Consider the following 21,460-nt stretch of genomic DNA (forward strand, 5'->3'; position numbering starts at 1 on the left):
GTTACGGCTGTACAAACTTTTCGACTTTCGATAGTTTCAAAAAGTACAGGCAGGCATCTTATATCAGTTGAAACATGTATTTTATTATTCAATTTTAAACTAATCCCTTCCTTCCACATTCAGTTCATGTAGTTCCTCAGCTCTGTTTTAACACTCTGCAGCCAAATTTGATTTTCGATCGCCATTTCCCTAGCTCTGGGCACATGTGATTTATCTTACGTGATGCACTAATATAGCTCAGATAATAGGATTTTGCTTTCACGTTTTCCTCCATTCTTGCCAAGTATATTTCTAGTTTTAATTTGTATTGCTACATGTTGACTTTAAGTAGACATTCTTGGTAAGTAAAATAAATTCTATTTGTACGTTAGCATACGACGTACATGACATATTTGGTTATGTCAACATGTGTGTTACCAAGGTTGGCATTTGAATATCCTCCCTATTCTCTTAGTACGAGGTTTTTCTTCTGACTGTACTGTCTTCTTCTTAGATATGACTTTTCAAAGATTTCTACTTAAATCTAATACGTGCAAACATTTTTAATTGTGTGTACATAAATGTGTGTTGACAAACTTTTAATTTGGAGTAAACCTATTTTCACACAGCTGGCACGACTCTAGTATTTAACCTGTATCAATTAAGATGTACGTTACAATATTCGAACTTAGACTAAATCGTTTAGCATAATCTAAGCATGTCCTAGGATTCTCGTCTGTACATATCAACATGGCTTTTAGCAAGTGATTTTTTTAAAACCCAAATGTGAAGTGTTGCACCTGTACGTTTGAACCTATGGATTACCAAGAAGGAACTTCACCAAACTCTTGACATATGTGAGTTCTTTCACCTGTATAACTCAATGCTTTGCAAAACCTGATTTCTTAATAAAGCCTTTTCAATACTTTTGGACTAATGCGATTTTACAAATGTGTGAACATGTATTTTGCCAAAAATGATTTTTTATATACCTTTCCACACTCGGTACTTGTGGGTTTTGCATCTGTATGAGAACCTTTTTCTGAAGGGAGAAATTTTACTAAATCCCATTGCACATTTTTGATACCTGTGAGATTTTTCAATTGTGTGCGTCAACATAAAACTGACTTTAAAAAAAAAATCTTTTTTACACTCGTGAGGTTTTGCAGATGCATGTGTGAATATACATATTGCCGAACGTAATTTTCTAACAAAACTGCTCCCATACGCTGGGCACTGATGAGACATTTCACCTGCATATATAAACTTTTCCTGCCAGGAATTTTACTAAATTCCTTACCATGTTATTAAAACGTTTGAGGCTCTCATATCTATGCATCAACATGAGCTACCACGTGTCATATCTTAATAGATACTTATATAATTTTTCACACTCTTGCCACTTACGTTCTATTTCGCCTGCATGTGTGAATTTATTTTTCCAGATCTGATTTCTCCGGGAATCCAATTTAACACTCTTGGAAACTATGATGTTTTATCTGTGTGTGAACATGTGTTTTGTTAAATATGATTTCCTTCTAAATGCCTTTTGACACTCATTACACTTGTAAGGCTTTTCACCTGTATGTATCAAAATATGTGTTGCTAAAGTTGAACGTTGTGTAAATCTCTTTCCACATGCTAGGCACGCGTAGGGTTTTTCACCAGAATGTGTTAACATGTGTGTTGCTAAATATGCGCTACGATTAAATCCCTTTCCACACTCATTGCAGGCGTGGGGTTTTGTACCTGTATGTATTAACATGTGTCTTGCCAACGTTGAACTTTGGGTAAATCTTTTCCCACAATTTTGGCAAGTATGGGGCTTTTCGCCAGTATGTATTAACATGTGTGTTGCCAAATTTGAAGTATGATTAAATCCCTTTCCACACTTTTGACATATGTGGGATTTTTTACCTGTATGTATTAAGATATGTCTTGCCAGATTTGAACTTTGATTAAATCTCTTCCCACACTCTTGACAAATGTGGGGTTTTTCACCTGTATGTATTATTTTGTGTTGTGCCAAAGCCGATCGCTGAGTAAATCCTTTTCCACACTCTCCGCACGTGTGGGGTTTTGAACCTTTATGTATTAACATATGTGCTACAAAACTTGAACTACGGGTAAATGCCTTTCCACACTGCTGGCACGTGTGGGATTTTGCACCTGTATGTATTAACATGTGTCTTGCCAAATTTGAACTTTGAGTAAATCCCGTACCACACTCTTGGCACGTGTGCGGTTTTGCACCTGCATGTATTAACATGTGTCTTGCCAAGTTTGAACTCTGCGTAAATCCCTTGCCACATTTTTCGCACATGTGGGTTTTGTCACGTGTATGTATTAAAGCGTGTTTTGCCAAAACTGAACGTCGAGTAAATTCCTTTCCACACTCCTTGCACGTGTGGGGCTTAGCAACTGAATGTAATGACATGTGTGTAGCCAAATTGGAACGTTCAGTAAATTCCTCTCCACACTCTTGGCACATTTGTTTATTTTCAGCTCTATGTATTAACACTTGTGTCCGCAAATGTGATCGAGAAAGGCCCGTGTAAACTTCCTTGTTAGTACGAGATTTCTCACCTGAATGAGAAATATTTTCCCTTTTTGTGATGAACGTATTTGCTCTTCTCGAAAGAATATGTTTATGGAATCTGCAAAAAATTCAATAAACCCGAAATAGAAATAAATAATGCGAAACTCCAGAAAAATGCAAAGGTTGGTTTATAAAGTAGAGCACTAATAAGAAGATACTTATTTTGTATTATACGTCTTTCGCATCTACAATACGAGCGATTCTCAGCCAATCGTAAATTATATTTCGTATAAACAGAAATCTCATACTATTGAACTATAACATGACATGTAAAAATATGGAATTTACAACAACCGAGTATTTTCGGTAGCAATTATATTCTCCAAAGACGAGAATGTATTGTTTATCAAAATCTGAATCTGTGTTTACATTTAAAAATTGGAAATCAAATTAACTCAAACACGTACCAAAGTATATATGTTACAGTATGGAATGAACATGATTTTGTAGGTGGAAATGGACGTAGGAACTCAATTAATATATTTATATATTATATTGTCAATCTAAGTTACAGAAACTTTAGTAAATGCGAGAGCTTGTTAAAATTACAAGTACGAGAAACGATTACTATAATGACAAGGAAACAAAGGAAGGTTATAAGAACTTTTAAAATTTTGCACAAAATAGGTCATTTGAAGCAGTGTAACATAAATTGCTGGTCTTATTGATATCCTCGCATTCCTTTGATATATGGGAAAAATAAAAAAAATGTGTTATACACTAGATGATAAAGGGAAGGCAGCTGAATTCTTTTAAATGAATTTTCTAGTATCTTGATTGTCTGCCCACAACTCGGTTTTTATCATCTTCGTTTCATAGAAATGGGTATCGTAAGAAGAACAGAATTAGAAATGTACGTAAAAATTATCATCTTACGAGTCTCCCTTTTCAGAGAAAGAGAACTTCATAAACATCATTAACATTCAAAATTAACTGTTTCGTGCACTGGTGTTTTGGGAAATACTGTATTTCCAAGAAAGAGATCTGTGTATTAGTTATCAGTACGTAAATTTCACATCCACCTTCTTAGATTAGCTCAGAAAACGAGCAAACAGTTTGAAATTAAATTTTATACTGAAGTTACAACTGCCTCCGACTGGAACGAGGATTCTATGAGTAATTGAACTGATGCAAATTGTGGGGCAAAAGTAGGGTATTTGACGAGTGTCTTATGTCAAAATGGTGAAATCTGCTATATCAATCGTTACTAAAAACCAGTGTGCAAATGATCTACGCTTAAAGGGCTGAAAGCGGGCTATTTTTTTAGTTTTGAATTATAAATATCAAATTACCTTTTTGGAGTGATATAAAATTACTATCTTACGTAGAGACGTCTATCGCGTCACCTAATACAGTTTAGTGGCCACAATTTTGTCAACACAGAAGAAATTTTAGGAAAACAAGGTTTTCAAGTGGATGTCAACAAATGTTATTCAGATGTGACCCCATATATCTTTAACATCTTAAATGCATACATCTGCGATAAATCTACCGCAAATAGAAGAGAACAAATTAGATGAATTAGCCCAGAAAATAGAAGATAAAACATATTAACAATTAAAAATTCAACAAAAACAAAAAAAAGACAACTAAACGATTTACACACTAAAACATATACCTTCTGGATCAATGAATTACAAGACGTGAAAAGAAAAATCCGTAAAGCTAAAAAGCTTCATCAACACACAACAGAAAATAATTTAACAAAAAGCAGATTAAACAAATATAGAGAGTTAAAACAAAAATATGACAACAAAGAAATAGAAACAAGGAAAATAGGTGGAAAACACATTCAAACTAATTTAAATCTAGATCCCTGGGTTAAACCCAACAAAAATTATAAGTAATGAAGTTGAAACACTTTCCACCCTTTCAACTCTAAAAAGAACAAACCGAAGATATAAAATAATTGGGAAGAAACAATAGACAATCTAATAAATCTGTATTACCATAGGATATACCAGAAGATGATAATAACGCACAAAATTTGATTACAAGGGAAATACAATTACTGCCTTTAGAAGACAGATCAGAAGTAATAGAAAACCAAGAAATAATAAATCACATAAAACGACTTAAAAGCAAAAAAGGTCCTGGACCGAATGGAATAAAATCAGAAATTTTTATACATAATGCTGACAAATGGGCACCATACTTAGCAAATTTTTCAAACTTTTGTTTTAAAAACGGACGAATTACAAAAAGGTGGAAACAAGCAAATTAAATCAAATGAAAAAGTCACATACCAAGAAAAACGGCGATCGAAAATCCTATCGCCCTATCGATTTATTAAATGTAATAAATAAATTTTCGAACGAATCATTGTGGAAAGAATAAAGAAAAAAAATTAAATAACGAAAAATTGCAGCATGGTTTCGTAAGAGGAAAAAGCACCAAAACAGCCGTAAAAAGAGTAATTAACTTCATTGAAGAAGGTAAACTGGAAAAATACCAAGGTGTTATCTATGCCGACATTAGTGGTGCTTTTGACAGTCTATGGTGGCCCAGCTTTTAAAGAACTCAAAGACCTAAATATTAATAAAGCTCTTTAGAATTTCATGCTGAATTACTGTACTGACAAAAGGATTACATTAAAATCTCCAGGAAATGATATAACAACAATAAGCACCATAGGTTTCCCACAGGGACAAAACGTGGCCCTAGAATGTGGGACATTACATTTCGACCATGCTTAAGAAAACCTAACAATCTAAAAGAAACATTAGGCCTAGTGGAATATGCGGACGAATTTAAAGTTGTGCTGACAGCACCTTCAAGAAGGGAAACAGAGCAAAAAGAAAACATAATATTAATAAATCTAGAAAGATGGTGCATAGAAAATAAATTAATTCTATCGGATGATAAAACAAAAATTACCGTATTTGACCAAACGCTACAGAGAGAACCCATAATCAAAATTGGGAAAACTAAAATAGGAATTGTGAATCAATAAAAATATCTAGGAGTATGGCTAGACAAACGGCTAAACTACGAAAAACATATAACTGAAACAACAGAGAAGATGAAAAAATAACCAACAAACTCTTAACACTCGCTATAAAAGATTTTAAAACTGACAGAGAAATTCTTAAATTGTATAGCAAAGCTAATCTAATGGATATTGCACACTATTTGTCGGAATCTGTGGTCATAGACTATTTCTAAAAACTAACCTAACTATGGCAAAATTTAAAAATAGTGAAGCGATTAATGCTAAGTAGAACCCATGTCATCATAAAAACTATCTCCGTGGAAACAATCTAGCTTTCGGCCAATGAAGAACCCATACACCTTCAGATATTAAGAAGATGTATCAAGGCGTGGCTACAGGATAATGAGAATCAAGATATTGGAAATCACGGGAGAGTTCCCCAGCACCGAAGAAGATGTTAACAAACTGATTAAACGGAAATGGGAGATGAATGGAGGGATTCAATAAAGGGACAAAGAACAAGAGCCATCATCGCAAACTTAAAAATAAGAAATGGGAGCAATAAGCAGTAAATTAAAAGAATACATGTCTACATATGGACCGCATAAATCTCATCTCAGAAAACTTAATATAACTAACGATGATAAACGTACATGTAATGAAGTACAAACACGAGGATATGTCTTCTGGAATTGGAATAATTATACAGAAACAAAATAAGAGCAAATTAAAAAGGGATAATATACAAACTATAATAAACGATAAAATGTAGTTAGAAAAATTACAATTAGTTGCAGGACACGTATCAAGGAGCATGCGGAAGGAAAGAAAGGGTGAAAGAAGAAGAAATTTTCAAGACCCACACCCTACATTGTAAATATAAAGAAATAAAGAATTAGAAGAAAATAAAAATAATAATGGCATTCCAGTACTTAAAAGTGCAGGTTCCTTCTTTGCGTTAGTGTTAGCGTATGTTTTGTTTAGTGTTTTGCTAGTGGTGGCAGGGTTTTAAAATATAGCAAGTGTTTCAAAACGAGAAGAGAGAAAATAAGAAAATTTTGCAAACCTAATGAGAGAAATTCAGATACACCAAAACAGTTCTGATGTTTTTTAGAACCAACAACGAAAAATTGGAAATCTGGAAGCCCGATTTCATTTTAAATAACATTCTTTTTTAGTGGGAAAGACAGGTATAAATAACATCAAGAAACAAATTCACACAAGCGGAGATAATTATTTAAAATGGAAAAAAGACCCTGGTAATACTTGTTTTAAATTACTTACTAATTATTTCTTTTCTTTTTTCAGCTTATACTTTGCAGGTTATGAAAGGTGTTTTCTGGTTATGTATAGTGTATGTATGTATGTGTATGTGTGTGTGTGTGTGCTTTTGTATATCTTTGCAATTTAAGAAAAGCAAATAAAAGCAATAGAAAAAAAAGATAAAGAATAGGGCATGATTTAAATTTTGTTTTACGTATCATGTCAATTAAAGGTAAGGCTTTCCTGACCCTAACTGAGGCTAGTCACAAAGAGAGATATCATACGAAAAAAAGGTAGTAGAGAGAGAATTACGAGTAAGGAGCAGTAACGTTTGTCATTTAATAAGACAATATCAAATGCCAAAGGCAGGGGGAAATGGAGGATAAAAAAAAACATCTTAAATACAACATACAGTCTTGCTTAGAAATTGATCATGTACAACGCCTTACACTACAGTTTCTTGTGGCAAAACATATCAGAAATTTCTTCGGGCAAGCAAAGTAGTTTCATAATTTTTCTTCTAAATGAGGCAATTTTGCAGTTCCTGACGTATGGCTTTACTTCGCGGAGTAAACTACTATTGAGAAAATATATCTTATAATCACACTTTCTTTCGGCATAATTCACATTCCTATTACGTAATTCGTTCACGAATTATTACACCACAATATTCACGGGGCAAGACTTTGGCAACCTTCTTCACTAAGTATAACTATGTAGTTTTAAGGGGTTCGTGATTATATGACTTTTTTGAACAACTGACTAAGGCAGTAAAACATATATGATACTATATACCTAATGTTGTGATGAATACTCAATGTTTACAAATCGTTATAACAACTCAAATAGAAAAGGAATTCACATTTAAAATAACATTTTAAAAAATATATTGTTTCCCCGTCTTTATCAATACATTCTAAAAAAGAATACATATTTCATTTACATCATCTCAGCTGAAGTCCCCTTCCTTTGTAAAAATGTGTCCCGAAACTGGTCAATTTTTACTCCAGAGACAAGATCGAGAACCCACATAAGCCCTGAACCAGGGGTAACTTGGATTGTGTTTAGTGAACGATCTGTGAAATTGAAAAGCTGACGTAAAGCTTTGCTTTCCTGGACGCTCTTATTGCAGAGGCTGCACCTTGGAGATGAGGTGTGTGTTCTGCCGGCTTCAAGCACATAAAATATATATTGTGATTACGTTCTTGAAAGTATCAATGAGGACATAAAAGAGTTAAATATTTGCAACAGCCCTGATCTTTATTTGAAGTTTTGATAGTAATTAGTAGTACACTGTGTTGTTTTAGCAGCAAATGTTAAACCCAGATGATAATAGTATGAACTAAAGTAATATTAAAATCACAGAGCGTAAGATAATAATAAGTTTGTATACCATTCACCTTAAACTTTAGTACACATTCGGTAATATAAGAAAATAATTCGCTCTGTGATTCACCTAAACCGAAAGCTTATAGCCTCAGAAATAGTGTTATTAAAAAACGTTTTTTTTTTCTGTGAAGTTTTTTCAATAAAAAACATCGTTCTTTTCCATGTTTTTTTCAAATGTCTTTTTTTCTGGCAACTATTATTTATTGATTTATATTGCAGATTATTGAAATAATCAACAGAACTTGAATCGAAGCCTTCGTAACTTACATATCGTTTTTTCTTTGTACCTATACGAGCAAAATTGTGATTGTTCCTTTCGGAACCAGGTCATTTTTGTCGTTTTCCTACATTTTCAGTTAGTGATTTATTGCTCAAAAACCTTTTATTCGATTGAAATGGTTAAGGCCTTGTTTTTTTAGAAAATTGATGTGGCTATTTTTTGGTGTAAGGTGCATTGCAGTGTTACCAACGGGTGGGAAATTATTGAGGGAAATGTAGGGGTGAAAATTTACAAAAAATTCCCTAACCGAATTTTAAATTTTTTGTATCTAGCACCACTGCTGCCATATGGGTTCAAGTCACCTAAAAAAAATCTTTCGTGTGTTGACAAGGTACAGTGAAATCTTGAAGTCCTGGCTTCCATTCAAAGAGGGAAAGAAAACATTCTCTCTCATCATACACATGAAATTTTGACACTGTTTACGCCTCAGAAGTAGAAATCAACCGATATGCCGGGGCTACAGCTTCTCTAATTATCCTATTGAAACTTTTTATGGTGCGTTCTGTAAACCAAAGAGGAAGCTTTCAAGTAGTGGTACGATTGTTTCAATGTAGCCAGCAAGGGGGAAATAATAGAGAAGAAAAGGAAATTTTCCGAAGTTTTATCCTAAAATCAGGAGTTAATTGATATTGGCTGAAAACACTGCCATCAGACAGACGAAAACTATCTGAAAATAAACCTTGGTATAGCAAGAATATATCGTACAAGTATCATGGCGGTATCTAACAAAGCAAGCATGAAATTTAAAAAAATCTCATTCTACCTCAGAAATTCACCATTTTCTTACCATTTACAGAACATGGTTTATTTAAACCTCAACTGTACTTCCCCTAATTATTCTAGTGAAACTTTTTAAGGTGCGCTGTGTAGGCTAAGGACGAGGCTTTTAGACACTGGTGCCTTTGTTCGAATATATCTAACAAAAGAGAAATAATAGAAACAAAAAGAAATTTTTCCAAAATTTCCGCGTAAAATCTGGAATTAAAATTCTCTATAGCTAGCAACACTACTATAACACACACACACAAACTATCTTAAAATAAGCTTTGGTATTCCTCTAATATATACTACAAGTATTGTGACGATATCTAATAAAGTAAATATGTCAATAAAAAATATTCTACCAAAAAAAAATTACAGTTATCTTTCTAATTAGAGAACAAGGTCTACTGTAAACCTAAACTGTACTTCCCCTAATTATCCTATTAAAACTTTCTATAGTGCGTTGTGTAGGGAAAAGATGAAACTTTTAGATACTGGTACGTTTGTTTCCACGTAGCCAACAAGAGGGAAAAATAGAGACAAAACAGGCAATTTTCCGAAAATTTCCTCTAAAATTTGGAATTGAAATTTTCCGTAGCTAGTAACACTGTTACCAGACAGACGCAAACTATCTTATATAAAACATTGGTACACCACTAATATATCCTACAAGTATCATGGCGATATTTAAGGAAATTCTAAAAGCTTCTAATTACCAAAAATATATTACGGTAAACAGAAAAGTACGGAAAAACTAGAAAAATCAAGGGTTAGAACCTAAATACGAATTTTTGGTGCGCCTCCTAATTACCCCATTGTAACGATCTGTACCCGCGTTTGTTCAGTAAGGATAAATGTTAGACTGGCGGAAGTTGACTTGCATTCGGACGTGAACGTATAAGTACCGATTTATAAAGAAAAATTTCGAATTTTTTGTCCAAATTTAGAGAAATTTTAATTTCTCTATTTGGCAACACTGCTCGCAGGCCCATCGAATTGATGTCAACAATTAGGTATCCATCCGAGGTATCTACCTGGCAAGTCTTACGGAGGTCTCTCTCTGCATCGAAGGAAGCTACAGGGAAAAAAGTAAAGGAAATTCGAAAATTTTCGAATTTTTGACTGGGATGAAATTTGAGAACGAAATTTGACACCAGAAAAGAATTAATTAATATGATAAGCTATGGTCCAGTCATATTTGGCAAATGCAGGAGCGGATTAAATAAGTGACACACCCGTGTGTGCTACTTTGGCCACCTGGGTCCGAAAGGGTTATATACATTTGATTACATTTCTTTAACTAGTAACTCGTGTTGTTGTAGTAGTAGTCTCTACTAATAATAATATCGTTGTTGTAAACAATCACTTTATAAGGAAAATTTTCTCTCATATTTAGTTCCAATACTCTTGGTGAGAAATGCAGGGTGTTTCAAAATGAATATCGAGGTTTTAAGTCTTTGTAGTATTTATTACATTTTACGTACAGTTATAAACAATACATAAAGTAAAGGAGCACCTCAAACAGTCTTTGCTACAAGTGTTCGATGTGAGATTCATTCGTCACACGACACACATCGAATCGATAGGCGAGAAAGGCCCATAAACTTTCCGCCATATGGCACAAAACACATTCAATGTAGGGGAGTCTCGTTTCAACTGTACCATCTCCTGAGGATTTGCTGACCGCCAGCTGCGAACATTGAGTGTTCACATTAGAGTGTGACACGATCCAGAAAATCTTCATTGTTATGCAGCAATATTTCACTTGCGAAACTGGCGCGTAAACCGTAGTCTGTAGGTTTTAGGCCTGTAGCAACTGCAAACGATAAGGACGTAGTTGCAAGCGTCTTCTTAATATTCTTCACACAGACGGTTGCATTGTAATTACAGATTCAGCATTTATTAGAACACAAAAAGCTTTCTGCTCTCTAGTCTCGCTACTTGCAAACGATAAGGACGTAGTTGCAAGCGCCTCCTTAATATTCTTCACACAGACGTTGCACTGTAACTACAAATTCAGTCTTTATTAGAACACAAAAAGCTTTCTGCTCTCTAGTCTCGCTACTTCCTCTTTCTAACAGCAGACGAAAGAAGCAATGCATGTGCATGCAAGCGTACAAAACTGTTTGAGTTGTTCTTTCATTTGATATAATATTTATAATTGTAAGTTAATTGTAATAGATTCTACAGTTTCAAAACCGTAATATTGATTTCGAAACACCCTACATTACTTCAAATTGTATCATCCTATACTCATGTCTTGTGTACACATATCATCAGATCCGGCCCTAGACAATTTGTCACCCCGTGCAATGGCATAATTTACTGCTTCCCATTTTCTCCAGAAAGAACGTATCTTAAAAGTCATGATTTTAAGTATGCTACTCCAGCATGAACAACGAAGGGGAGGGTAAGTGCAATTGCACTCAGAAAGGCTTAAATACTTACTAAAAGTACAATCTCGTTGTGTGTGTGTGTTTTTTTTAAATATTAATCTATTATGTTAGTGAAAGATAAAGCAAAGACACCTACAGAGGAAAGATGGTAATCCTTTTTATAGAATTCAATATCGAGCTTCAATCTCAATGTATCAGTTTGCAATTCCAATACAACTAGCTCTTTTATCTTTATTTCTTGATTTTTGTTCTACATCTGTTAACATTTAAAAAAAAAAACTTGTTTCTATCTTCAATGATAAGGAACTTGTTTGTGACAAAAAAAAAAGGCTAGTTTTCAAATCAAAACTGTGATAACTAACTAAATGGAACAGATATTCTCTACTATTCGAGAATTTTTGCATCTGACAACAATTGAGGCGGTATATGGAAAAAGGGCATATGTTGCTATATGCCCTTTTTCCGGAGATCATTTTATCGAATTCTCCAGTCTTTCAAGAATATGTGGTGAAATTTTCATCAAGATATTTAAAAAATTGAGGTTGGTACTCCTGTTTTTGTGTTGTGTGCAGAGCTGTATTTTGGCGGTAAGAGATTCATACTGCAGTCCATTGTGTTTCGTGGTGAATATATCTTAAACCTAAACATGAACGCCAGTAACAGCAATGATTCTAGTATTGCGGAAAGCAAAAAGAAGGGTAAGAAAATATATATTCAGCGAAGAAACAAGAAGAAAGAAGATATTAAGCGTAAGCATCTTCGAGGCGAAGAGTATGTCAATGCTGGAGGGAAACGTATCAGCAGCAAAAATTTCAGGTACTGTTCTAACTGTTGTCTTAAATCATGTTGGGAACAGTTTTCTGTGGATACACAAAACGAAGTATTTCCAGGATTTTACAATCAACAGGAGAAATCATGCCAGGACTCATTTTTAGCTAACTGTATGGAACGAAGCAAAACGTCGTCTGAAAAGAGGACTGTGAATACCAAGAAGGAACGTTTGCACACTTGGTCGTATTCATTGTGTGTTAACGGAAGAAAAATGCCGGTACGTCAGCAGTTCATACTAAAATGGTTAGTAGTGTCCGTGAAGCGGCTGCGTGTTATTCAAAGTAAACTACTGGCAAATGCAGACTTCAGGGAAGTAAGGGGATCTCACGCGAATAGGCCTCACAAACTGCAAAACAATGTGTTGAAACTAATGGCAGAACATTTAAATACTATACCCAATGACTGTAGTCATTATTTCTCGCATAAGACTAATCTAAAATACTTTGAGAATCCTAATCTATCGATAAAGAAACTTTATGAGCTTTCCGCGAGTATTACAAAGAGAAATCTGGCACTAATCTGCGTATGAACTACAAAACATATTTCCGCTACTTTTCCACTGAATTTTCATATGCCTTTGTTAGACCCAAAACCGACACTTGTGATTACTGTGCTGCATGTGAACTGACGTTGAAAGACAATTCCGGTGCTGAATGATTATCATATGCACTTCATAAACACAAGGCAGCAAGACGAAAAGAAATAAGAAATCATTATGTTCAGAAGGCAAAACAGGATATGTCTTATTTAGTGATGGAATTTGATTATGCTCAAAATTTTCCTATTCCACGCCTAAACGTAAACACACAGTTTTACAAACGACTACTGTGGCTCTATTGTTTCAATGTGCATGTTTTCAATGATGATACATCGTACTGTTATTGTTTCATGGAAACTGATGGTAAGAAGAATGCTAATTCAGTGGCTTCTTTTTTGTATGACTGTTTAGTGAAGAAACTTCAAGAATACTCCAATGTCAAGACGGTTGTATTGTTTTGTGATGCAGCTGGAGGTCAATATCGGAACCTCACCATTCTCATATTCTTAGCGTGGTTTTCCAAGACCAATGGTCTTGAAATAATACAAGTATTTCCAGTACGTGGACACTCATTTTCACAATGCGATAGCAATTTTGGACTTATTAGGAAGCACATCAGCAAAAAGGAAGTCATAGGAACAGCGAAACCATATCTTACTAAGATGGTCTGCTGCAGATGCAACCCCAGTCCGTTTCAAGTTCTAATGGATAGAGATCTATTGAAAGAATGAGAGAACGGATTAAGCCATTTGTTCCTATCCAAACCTGTCTCCAACCGCCACGCATTTACGATTATGAAATATGTCATGATAAAGGTGAACCAATCTGGCTCTCTGCTTTGTTCCGAAAGTTACCTCCCTGTGTATAAGCCATTCATTTTTTGGAATCAGAGAGCACCGCGAGACCGTATACATCTTGACCTTGAAAGCATGCCGTAAAAGAGCTCAACCGCCTAAAAATTAAAGATGTAAGACCTCTATACAGATTTCTGAAGGACGAAGACAAAGGGTACTGGAAAAATTATTTGATCGTTAGACTTCACTTTCTGGAAGCATTTGCAATTTGATGCCATGTTTATTGCATGCAAATTTGGTAATAAACATTGCATAATGTAAGTAATTTGTTATTACATTTGTATCTATGGAAAAAGGGCATATAATGTATTTTTTAGATTACATCATTCTGAAATATTTTTTTCAACACAGCAAGTATAAATGTCTATAATTCCATACATTAAATTCCAAAGTTTATTTTTATCATAGGTACCCAGTGAAATAAGCACCATGCATTTACGTATTCAACAATGAAAAATTCGATAGCGATTTTCTCGAAATGGTATTTTTGCGTATATGCCCTTTTTTCATATACCGCCTCAATTAAGCAATTTGTGCTCGGATTTGTTTGACCTTTTGCTTTAGTATTGTCCATGTAACCTAGAACTAATGCGACCTAAACATAATTTATGAATGTAGTATTCAAATAGGTCAGGTTAGTAAATGTAACTACCATCATCATGAAGTCTTTCCAACAAGAAAGATTTAATTTAAATAATATACTTATGACAGATTTTGCCGGACCCTCCAAACTTGCCGCTCCATGCAAACGCACGTGTTGCACATATGGTAGAGCCGGTTCTCCATATCATATATATCTAGTCGACAAATTATTTATATATGATATTTAGAAAAACACTAGTAGGCAAATTAGTATTAGTTTTTACCTTTAGACAAGTTATTTGAATTTTATAATGTTCGTGACATTACTTTCGTACTTAGTAGAGGCTTGCTTTCACGAAAAAACAAAATTTATATTTCTACTTTTATTTCTTAGTTGATGCTCATGAAAATCCTGAAACCCGAGTTGTTAATAAATATGGTATTCATGTAAAAATATTTGTAGCGTATCAGTATCTAGCGTTTAATTTATGTTGCATTTTACGATGATTACACCTACATAAAAATATCTCATACTTAAATAGACGTAAGATGCATTACAAATGACTATTTGAAAAAAAAACGAGAGGCAATGTTTTTTTCTAAAAAGCGCACATTTTTGAAAAAAATACGAACGGTTTTTTTCTATTTATAACACTACTCAGAAATAAAAAAAAGTTGAAATTCGGCTTACTCTACTCTATATATATATATATATATATATATATATATATATATATATATATATATGAATTTCAGTTAGACTGCTAAGTCACTTTTAGGTCGAAACTGAGTTGAGAGTACTTCTTTTTTTAATAATATATGTACTTTCTAGAGGTTAACAATGTCTCAGACCATCCTACTTAGTGATGATGATGAGCGAATGCAAGACCAAGACTAAGACCCGGATGCAGTGGCGTAACAATGGCCTTTAGCGCCCTCCTCACCCATCAGATAGGTCCCATGCATGATCATCTATAACTTATGCGTACGCGCAGAAACGGCCATAACCTGAAAATTATCAGTAGGAGGGTATTGACCGTTCTCCTTTTTATATCGTTGTGGTATGTCTTTTAGAAGTAAACTGGACAGAGTGCCGTGTTCATTAAAAATATATAAAATGCGGACATTTTCGCAATGTGGTAGTGTAAATAAACAGTAATATATCAACAAGTATTACCATAAGAATTTCAAATGAATATATACATATAGTATGTTACGATTTTACATAATTATAAAATAAATAATAAACCTTGTGAAACCGCTTATAAGTATTTTTTCTATTTTTAGTTTTTTCAATCGACGAATTGGATACAAAAGACGTCTCTTTCTCGTTTTTGCTTTTGCAAATTCTTTCATTACATTAGAGATGTCTAATTCATGAGCTCTTTTTCGCTCAATACTCAGCATGGTCACACCCCAAAGGAATTCTAAGGTCATAATGTTTCTGAGATATTTCTTGATAAACTTTAACCTTAAGAATGATTTCTCAGCAGCTGCCACTATAACAGAAAGAGTTACATATAAACAAAGCGCAGTCACCAGGTTTGGAAATGCAGAGCTGACGTGAGATTTAGTAATAAAATGAAGAATCTCTTCGTGAATTTAAGATTTGAAAGTCAATCTTGAAAAGTATCTCTGAAAGTCAACATTTCTCTTGGAAAGTCACTGGATAAATCGTCTGCATACAGAAGCGCAAAGTCATAAGACTGCTTGGTGACCTCTTCTTCAGGAGTCGTTCGTAACACTGACGGACATAAGAACGAAAATCTTTCACAAAGTTCCCTCATTTATGTTTACTATTAGGCCTGCGGCGTCGAGGACAGGCAATAATACTTTGACCTCAAATTCTCTGACAAAGTCAGTAAATCGTGTATCTTGTGCCAATTCAAAGAATATTTTTGGCATTGGCTTCCTTTTTAAAACTTATCTGAAACATCAAAACTGTGCGCACAAGCACTGACTTCCTCAAATACTTGAGGCACATTCTTTCTAAGATCTTGCATTACTGTACAGAATTTTTTCCGTTTTCGTTGAATCGACAAGCATGTAATAGGGTTCTGCATTTTTTTTGACACAACATTAATACTTCTTAGAACGTTTTCCTGCAACACAGGCATTACCACGAAATCGAATCTTTGCATTTTTCGTTCATAACAAGCTGCTTCTGTCCGTTCTTTTTCTGCTCCAGTACGACACATGACATTAAGGCATTTCATAAAGTCCGCATGCCTCTTTCTTAGGGCGAACACGGCATTATGACTTGAATCCCAGCTGTCTGAGTTTCGTCAGTGTCTACGTAACTGTACCATAATTAATACAGCAGCAGTGTCTATTTAAATGAAAGTCTACAATTGTTATGAAAGGCATGATAGTCATGTTGGTTTTTGGCCCCCAACTTCGTTTTGCACCAGCTAGGAACATGATATCGCCTTCTGACATCACCATCATATGAGGAACATGGTAGTAGAAACATTCGGTCCGGTAAAATTTTGCATGCTCAATGTAAGCTAGCGTCCCCCCCCCTTTATTATTATTATTAAATCTTCATAATTTTCTGTACAGTGTACGTCTGTATCATAAAATCCAAGAAAGCTTTATAGAATTTCGAACTGTGGGAAATGGAGAAAAGGTATTTTTTGGCGCCCGCCCCGACCTAGTCCTGGCTTACAATTTACATTTTATTACAGTAATATTAGAAAACACGTTGGAAAATTTATTTTGAGGTGCTCTTATGTGCATCCCCTGAAGTTGGAACCCGGGCTGTTGCCCGGTTTGTCCGACTCTTGGTGCTTGTGGTTAGTTCTGTGTAGCCGCGGTATCTGGCAATTGTGCTATGATTCATAATCATGGCAACACATGTTAACTCGTTTTAAATCAATCTTACAGGTCATAGATTTTTTGATGGTTGAGAGCGTGTTGTGCAGGGGAATTTTATTTAAATTTAGTAAGCTCAGTACATGTAATAGAGGACTGATATTATATTAACAGAGGAAGATTAATTTCTTAATCAAATAGTGCTATAGCCTCGACGAGTTTACAGTAATCCCAACAATTTGATATGCAAATGTAATAAACTGCGAACGAAGTGAGCAGGAATTTTTATTCTTGCTATGTTCGGCAATGAAGATTAACGTGGAATCCGAACCACATGAGCGCCCATCGGAAATCGAAGCCGGGTCTCCCACGCCAACGAATAAATTTTCTGTGAGTAGGGAGACTTTTAAGTAAAGATTATAGCAACTTATCAAAATGACACTTTTTTCACAAAAGTTGCTGATATTTGGCAGGGGCCTATTTTTAAAAAATCGAACTAGCTTGCGGCATGAAATACATAAATTTTGCCTAAAGTTATATAATTAAAAAAAATCCAGAGAGGGCCCCTCTAAATACGCCCTATTATCTGGGAACAAGCAAACAGACGCGCACACAAAAGAATTTTCGTCTCAAATGTCCAGGGTCATTTCCCCGTTGGAATAGTTGATTTAAAGCCCCAAACCCAATGTTACCAAGATAAGTAAGCAGGATTGCTCCGTTACAAGTTCAGAAAGGGATTTTTTCTCATCATCCTCTGCATGACATACCATGCTGTACATTGTACATTTGAGTCTCATTGTACTACGATTACTAACTTCCATAATCGGAATAACGGAACGGAAACGAGATTTTACTTATTTTCACTTTAAATTAATTTATTTCTGAATTTAATTTAAATCAATGATTTTTATTTAAAAATCAAGTGATTTAAATCAATCCACCCTGGTTTTACGAGCTGTCATCTACTTTATGATATTATTGCATTTCATTTTCCTTTCTTAAAATAATACCTTAAATCAGTCTAGAGTGTTATTATTTTGGTGCATGTTTAAGTCATCGTACAGATCAATATGCTTGCCAACTGACATATTTTGAAAAGATTATTGGTGTGTAAAACATGCGCCAACTGCACAATAATTGCATATGATCCTCTTAAGGCTGGACGAAACTTGCGGGACTGGTCCCTTAGAAAGCAGGCGCGAGGGATGGTGGGTATAAGCATAACATGCTTTGGAAACTACAGTAGCTACTCATAACTTAAAGGTACTAACCTCTCTACTAAAACTGGAAGAGAGAAAAATCTATACGAGTCACAAAATTTTTGGTATTAACCCAGCATCTCGAGACAATTGGACATATACTTAAGTTAAACCTATAAGACTTAGCTACAGTCTAAAAATTTAGTAACAACAGCAAAAAGAATTACATCCTGACTATATATAATGCAACTAAATCCTGTCGAGCGGGATATTTATTATAACGTCCATTTTATAGTACGATCTGTGGACTTTTTTTCTATGCACGCCCTTCGTCAAAAAGGAAGTGTACTATAACTTACTATACTTTAATGCTTGTTACTTGTATCACCTCTTACTATATCTAGTGTGTTTCCTTTACATAATTATTGCCTTATTAATTGACGTGTGTAAACGAATGTGTATTGAAGCTATAAACATTCAATCCTTTATAGAGTTTATTTTTAATTTTCATTGCATCACTCCCCTTCCTAAGTACCATTTGTCGCACAAAGGATATAGAGACCGCAAACTCCGCGGAAAGCTGGAATCTTGCGGAACAGTACCGCCTCACAACCACCGACGACGGAACTTTCACCTTTTATTTCATCCACTCGTTCGGTTAGACTTTCCTTATTACTTCATATCTGCTCTATCATTTCCTTCTCTTGTTGGTTTATCTTTTCTACCAAGCCATTTACCTGAATATTCATTTATTTCTTCTGCGCATTAACTTTTTTTGATACGTTATCTACCTGCATGTTTATTTTTCCAGTGAGGATCCTCTCCTGTGTATCCCTTTTTACTGATATGTTATCTAACTGTGTGTTATGTCTTCCGTGAGATTCCTCTCCTGCACATCTGCTTTTTATGATATGCTCTATCAGTCCTTGGTTTAAATGACAAGCTTTTTTCTTCTTTTTTTTAATTGCGATTTCGAGTTTCATTAATCCCGGAATCACTTTCAGAGTTTATTCAGACAGTGTATATTGTTCCACTTCTCAACAAAATTTTGGATAAATCTGCCTGTGTAGGATTGTAAACATGGTTTGTTACCTGATATGGACGTATCAACGATGCTTGTAGACCACAGTAAGCTACCTACACTCGCTATCATCTGTAAGCATTTTAAAATATTTTCTCGAATATAAATCTGTACTATTATCCTCCTATTTTTAATTACCTCATCTTGTGTTCATGAGTTACTTACACTATAAGCCTCATAATTTTTATTTATATATAAGCGAGAAACTGTTTATAAGACAGTGTATGTACTACTGAAGTGAAGATTGTGTCCGTGAAGGATGACGTATATTGTGCATTTAGTAAGATAATACAATATGCTGTAATGATCTTAGCTTTATATACTTATTGACTCTCATAACTACTGAATTTTAACATAAGTCATACAATTCTTGTGTTGTTAGACTTATACACTTGTTGGCGAATAAGTTAGAATTTTAACAGAATTCTACAATTAACTTTTTCTGATAAGTTATCTACCTGCATGTCTACATACAATTCTTGTGCTGTTAGACTCATACACTTGTTGGCGAATAAGTTAGAATTTTAACAGAAATCTACAATTCTGAATTCTACAATTAACTTTTTCTGATAAGTTATCTACCTGCATGTTTATTTTTCCAGTGAGGATCCTCTCCTGTGTATCCCTTTTTACTGATATGTTATCTAACTGTGTGTTATGTCTTCCGTGAGATTCCTCTCCTGCACATCTGCTTTTTATGATATGCTCTATCAGTCCTTGGTTTAAATGACAAGCTTTTTTCTTCTTTTTTTTAATTGCGATTTCGAGTTTCATTAATCCCGGAATCACTTTCAGAGTTTATTCAGACAGTGTATATTGTTCCACTTCTCAACAAAATTTTGGATAAATCTGCCTGTGTAGGATTGTAAACATGGTTTGTCACCTGATATGGACGTATCAACGATGCTTGTAGACCACAGTAAGCTACCTACACTCGCTATCATCTGTAAGCATTTTAAAATATTTTCTCGAATATAAATCTGTACTATTATCCTTCTATTTTCAATTACCCCATCTTGTGTCCATGAGTTACTTACAGTATAAGCCTCATAATCTTGCTACCTCCGGGAATAAAAGTATCAACACAACAAAAGTCAAACATTTTTCTGGTGTTAAGTAAAAAAAAAAAAAAAAAAAAAAAAAAAAAAAAAAAAAAAAAAAAACTGATTTCATAACATACGTGTAAAATAAGTACATGAGACCAGGATCATCATTAGTATCAATGTAAGTAACACTACTATTTCTTCTTCTAATATAATAACACAGATAATTTGACTAAGTTAAAATATTTGACACATGACTGAAAATAATCAAACGAACGAGAAAAGAGCTACATTAATGTGGAAAAATTCGCATAGTAATGTTTACAGAACAGCTTATCATTACAATTAATATTGAAGAAATATTTGAAAACCCATAATTCTTGAGATATAAATATATTTTAAGAATTCAGTCTCAGAAATGCACACTACAGAACAATTTATCGCGTAAAAATCGAAGCTTTCCTGACGGGGAATATTATAGAGATATTCTCGGAATTACAGCTAGGTAAAGTCCGACGTTTCAGGAACTGATATCGTTCTCATCTTCAGGGCAATTACACTGACACTAGTTCGTGTGCGCTATATATAGAAGAGGTAAGAGGAGGGTTTAAGAATCCGTGTATTTGATTGGATGCTTGACACTGATTGGTCGCATTCATATATGCCTTTTTTATGACTGGTGTCCATGGCTTGGTGAGTTGAAACCCTGTATCCCTGTTGATATTGTTGGGTTCTTGTAATATGGCAAGAGATTGTTTATTTATCCTACCCCAGTGGTTTGAGCTCTGAAATAATTTTTTTGTCTGAAAATAAAATTCTATGTTCTTCCTCTATACTGTGTCCCGTCAGGGCTGATTTCTCTGGAAGAAACAGCTTGATGCATCTCTCATGCTCATGATCCGAGATGGCTTTTGCTTG

General features: G+C 34.5%; 1 protein-coding gene across 8 annotated transcripts in view; it reads right to left on the reverse strand.

The window, feature by feature from the left end:
* Nucleotides 1–239: 239 nt before the first annotated feature.
* The window catches only part of LOC145663496 (uncharacterized), a 55,884-nt gene continuing 34,663 nt past the window's right edge, over nt 240–21,460 (reverse strand). For 7 of the 8 annotated variants that reach the window (XM_081729637.1, XM_081729636.1, XM_081729635.1 and 4 more), the window contains one exon: nt 240–2,636. In XM_081729637.1, the coding sequence (XP_081585763.1) occupies nt 1,475–2,636 (1,162 nt within the window). In that variant the 3' untranslated portion in view covers nt 240–1,474. Of the gene's footprint in view, nt 2,637–19,209; nt 20,444–21,460 lie in introns of all 8 variants that reach the window. The other variant, XR_014127182.1, reaches the window with a different exon arrangement.

This window comes from Thermobia domestica, chromosome 1 (genome assembly GCF_964235325.1).
Source record: "Thermobia domestica chromosome 1, izTheDome1.hap1.1, whole genome shotgun sequence".
Lineage (NCBI taxonomy): Eukaryota > Metazoa > Arthropoda > Insecta > Zygentoma > Lepismatidae > Thermobia > Thermobia domestica.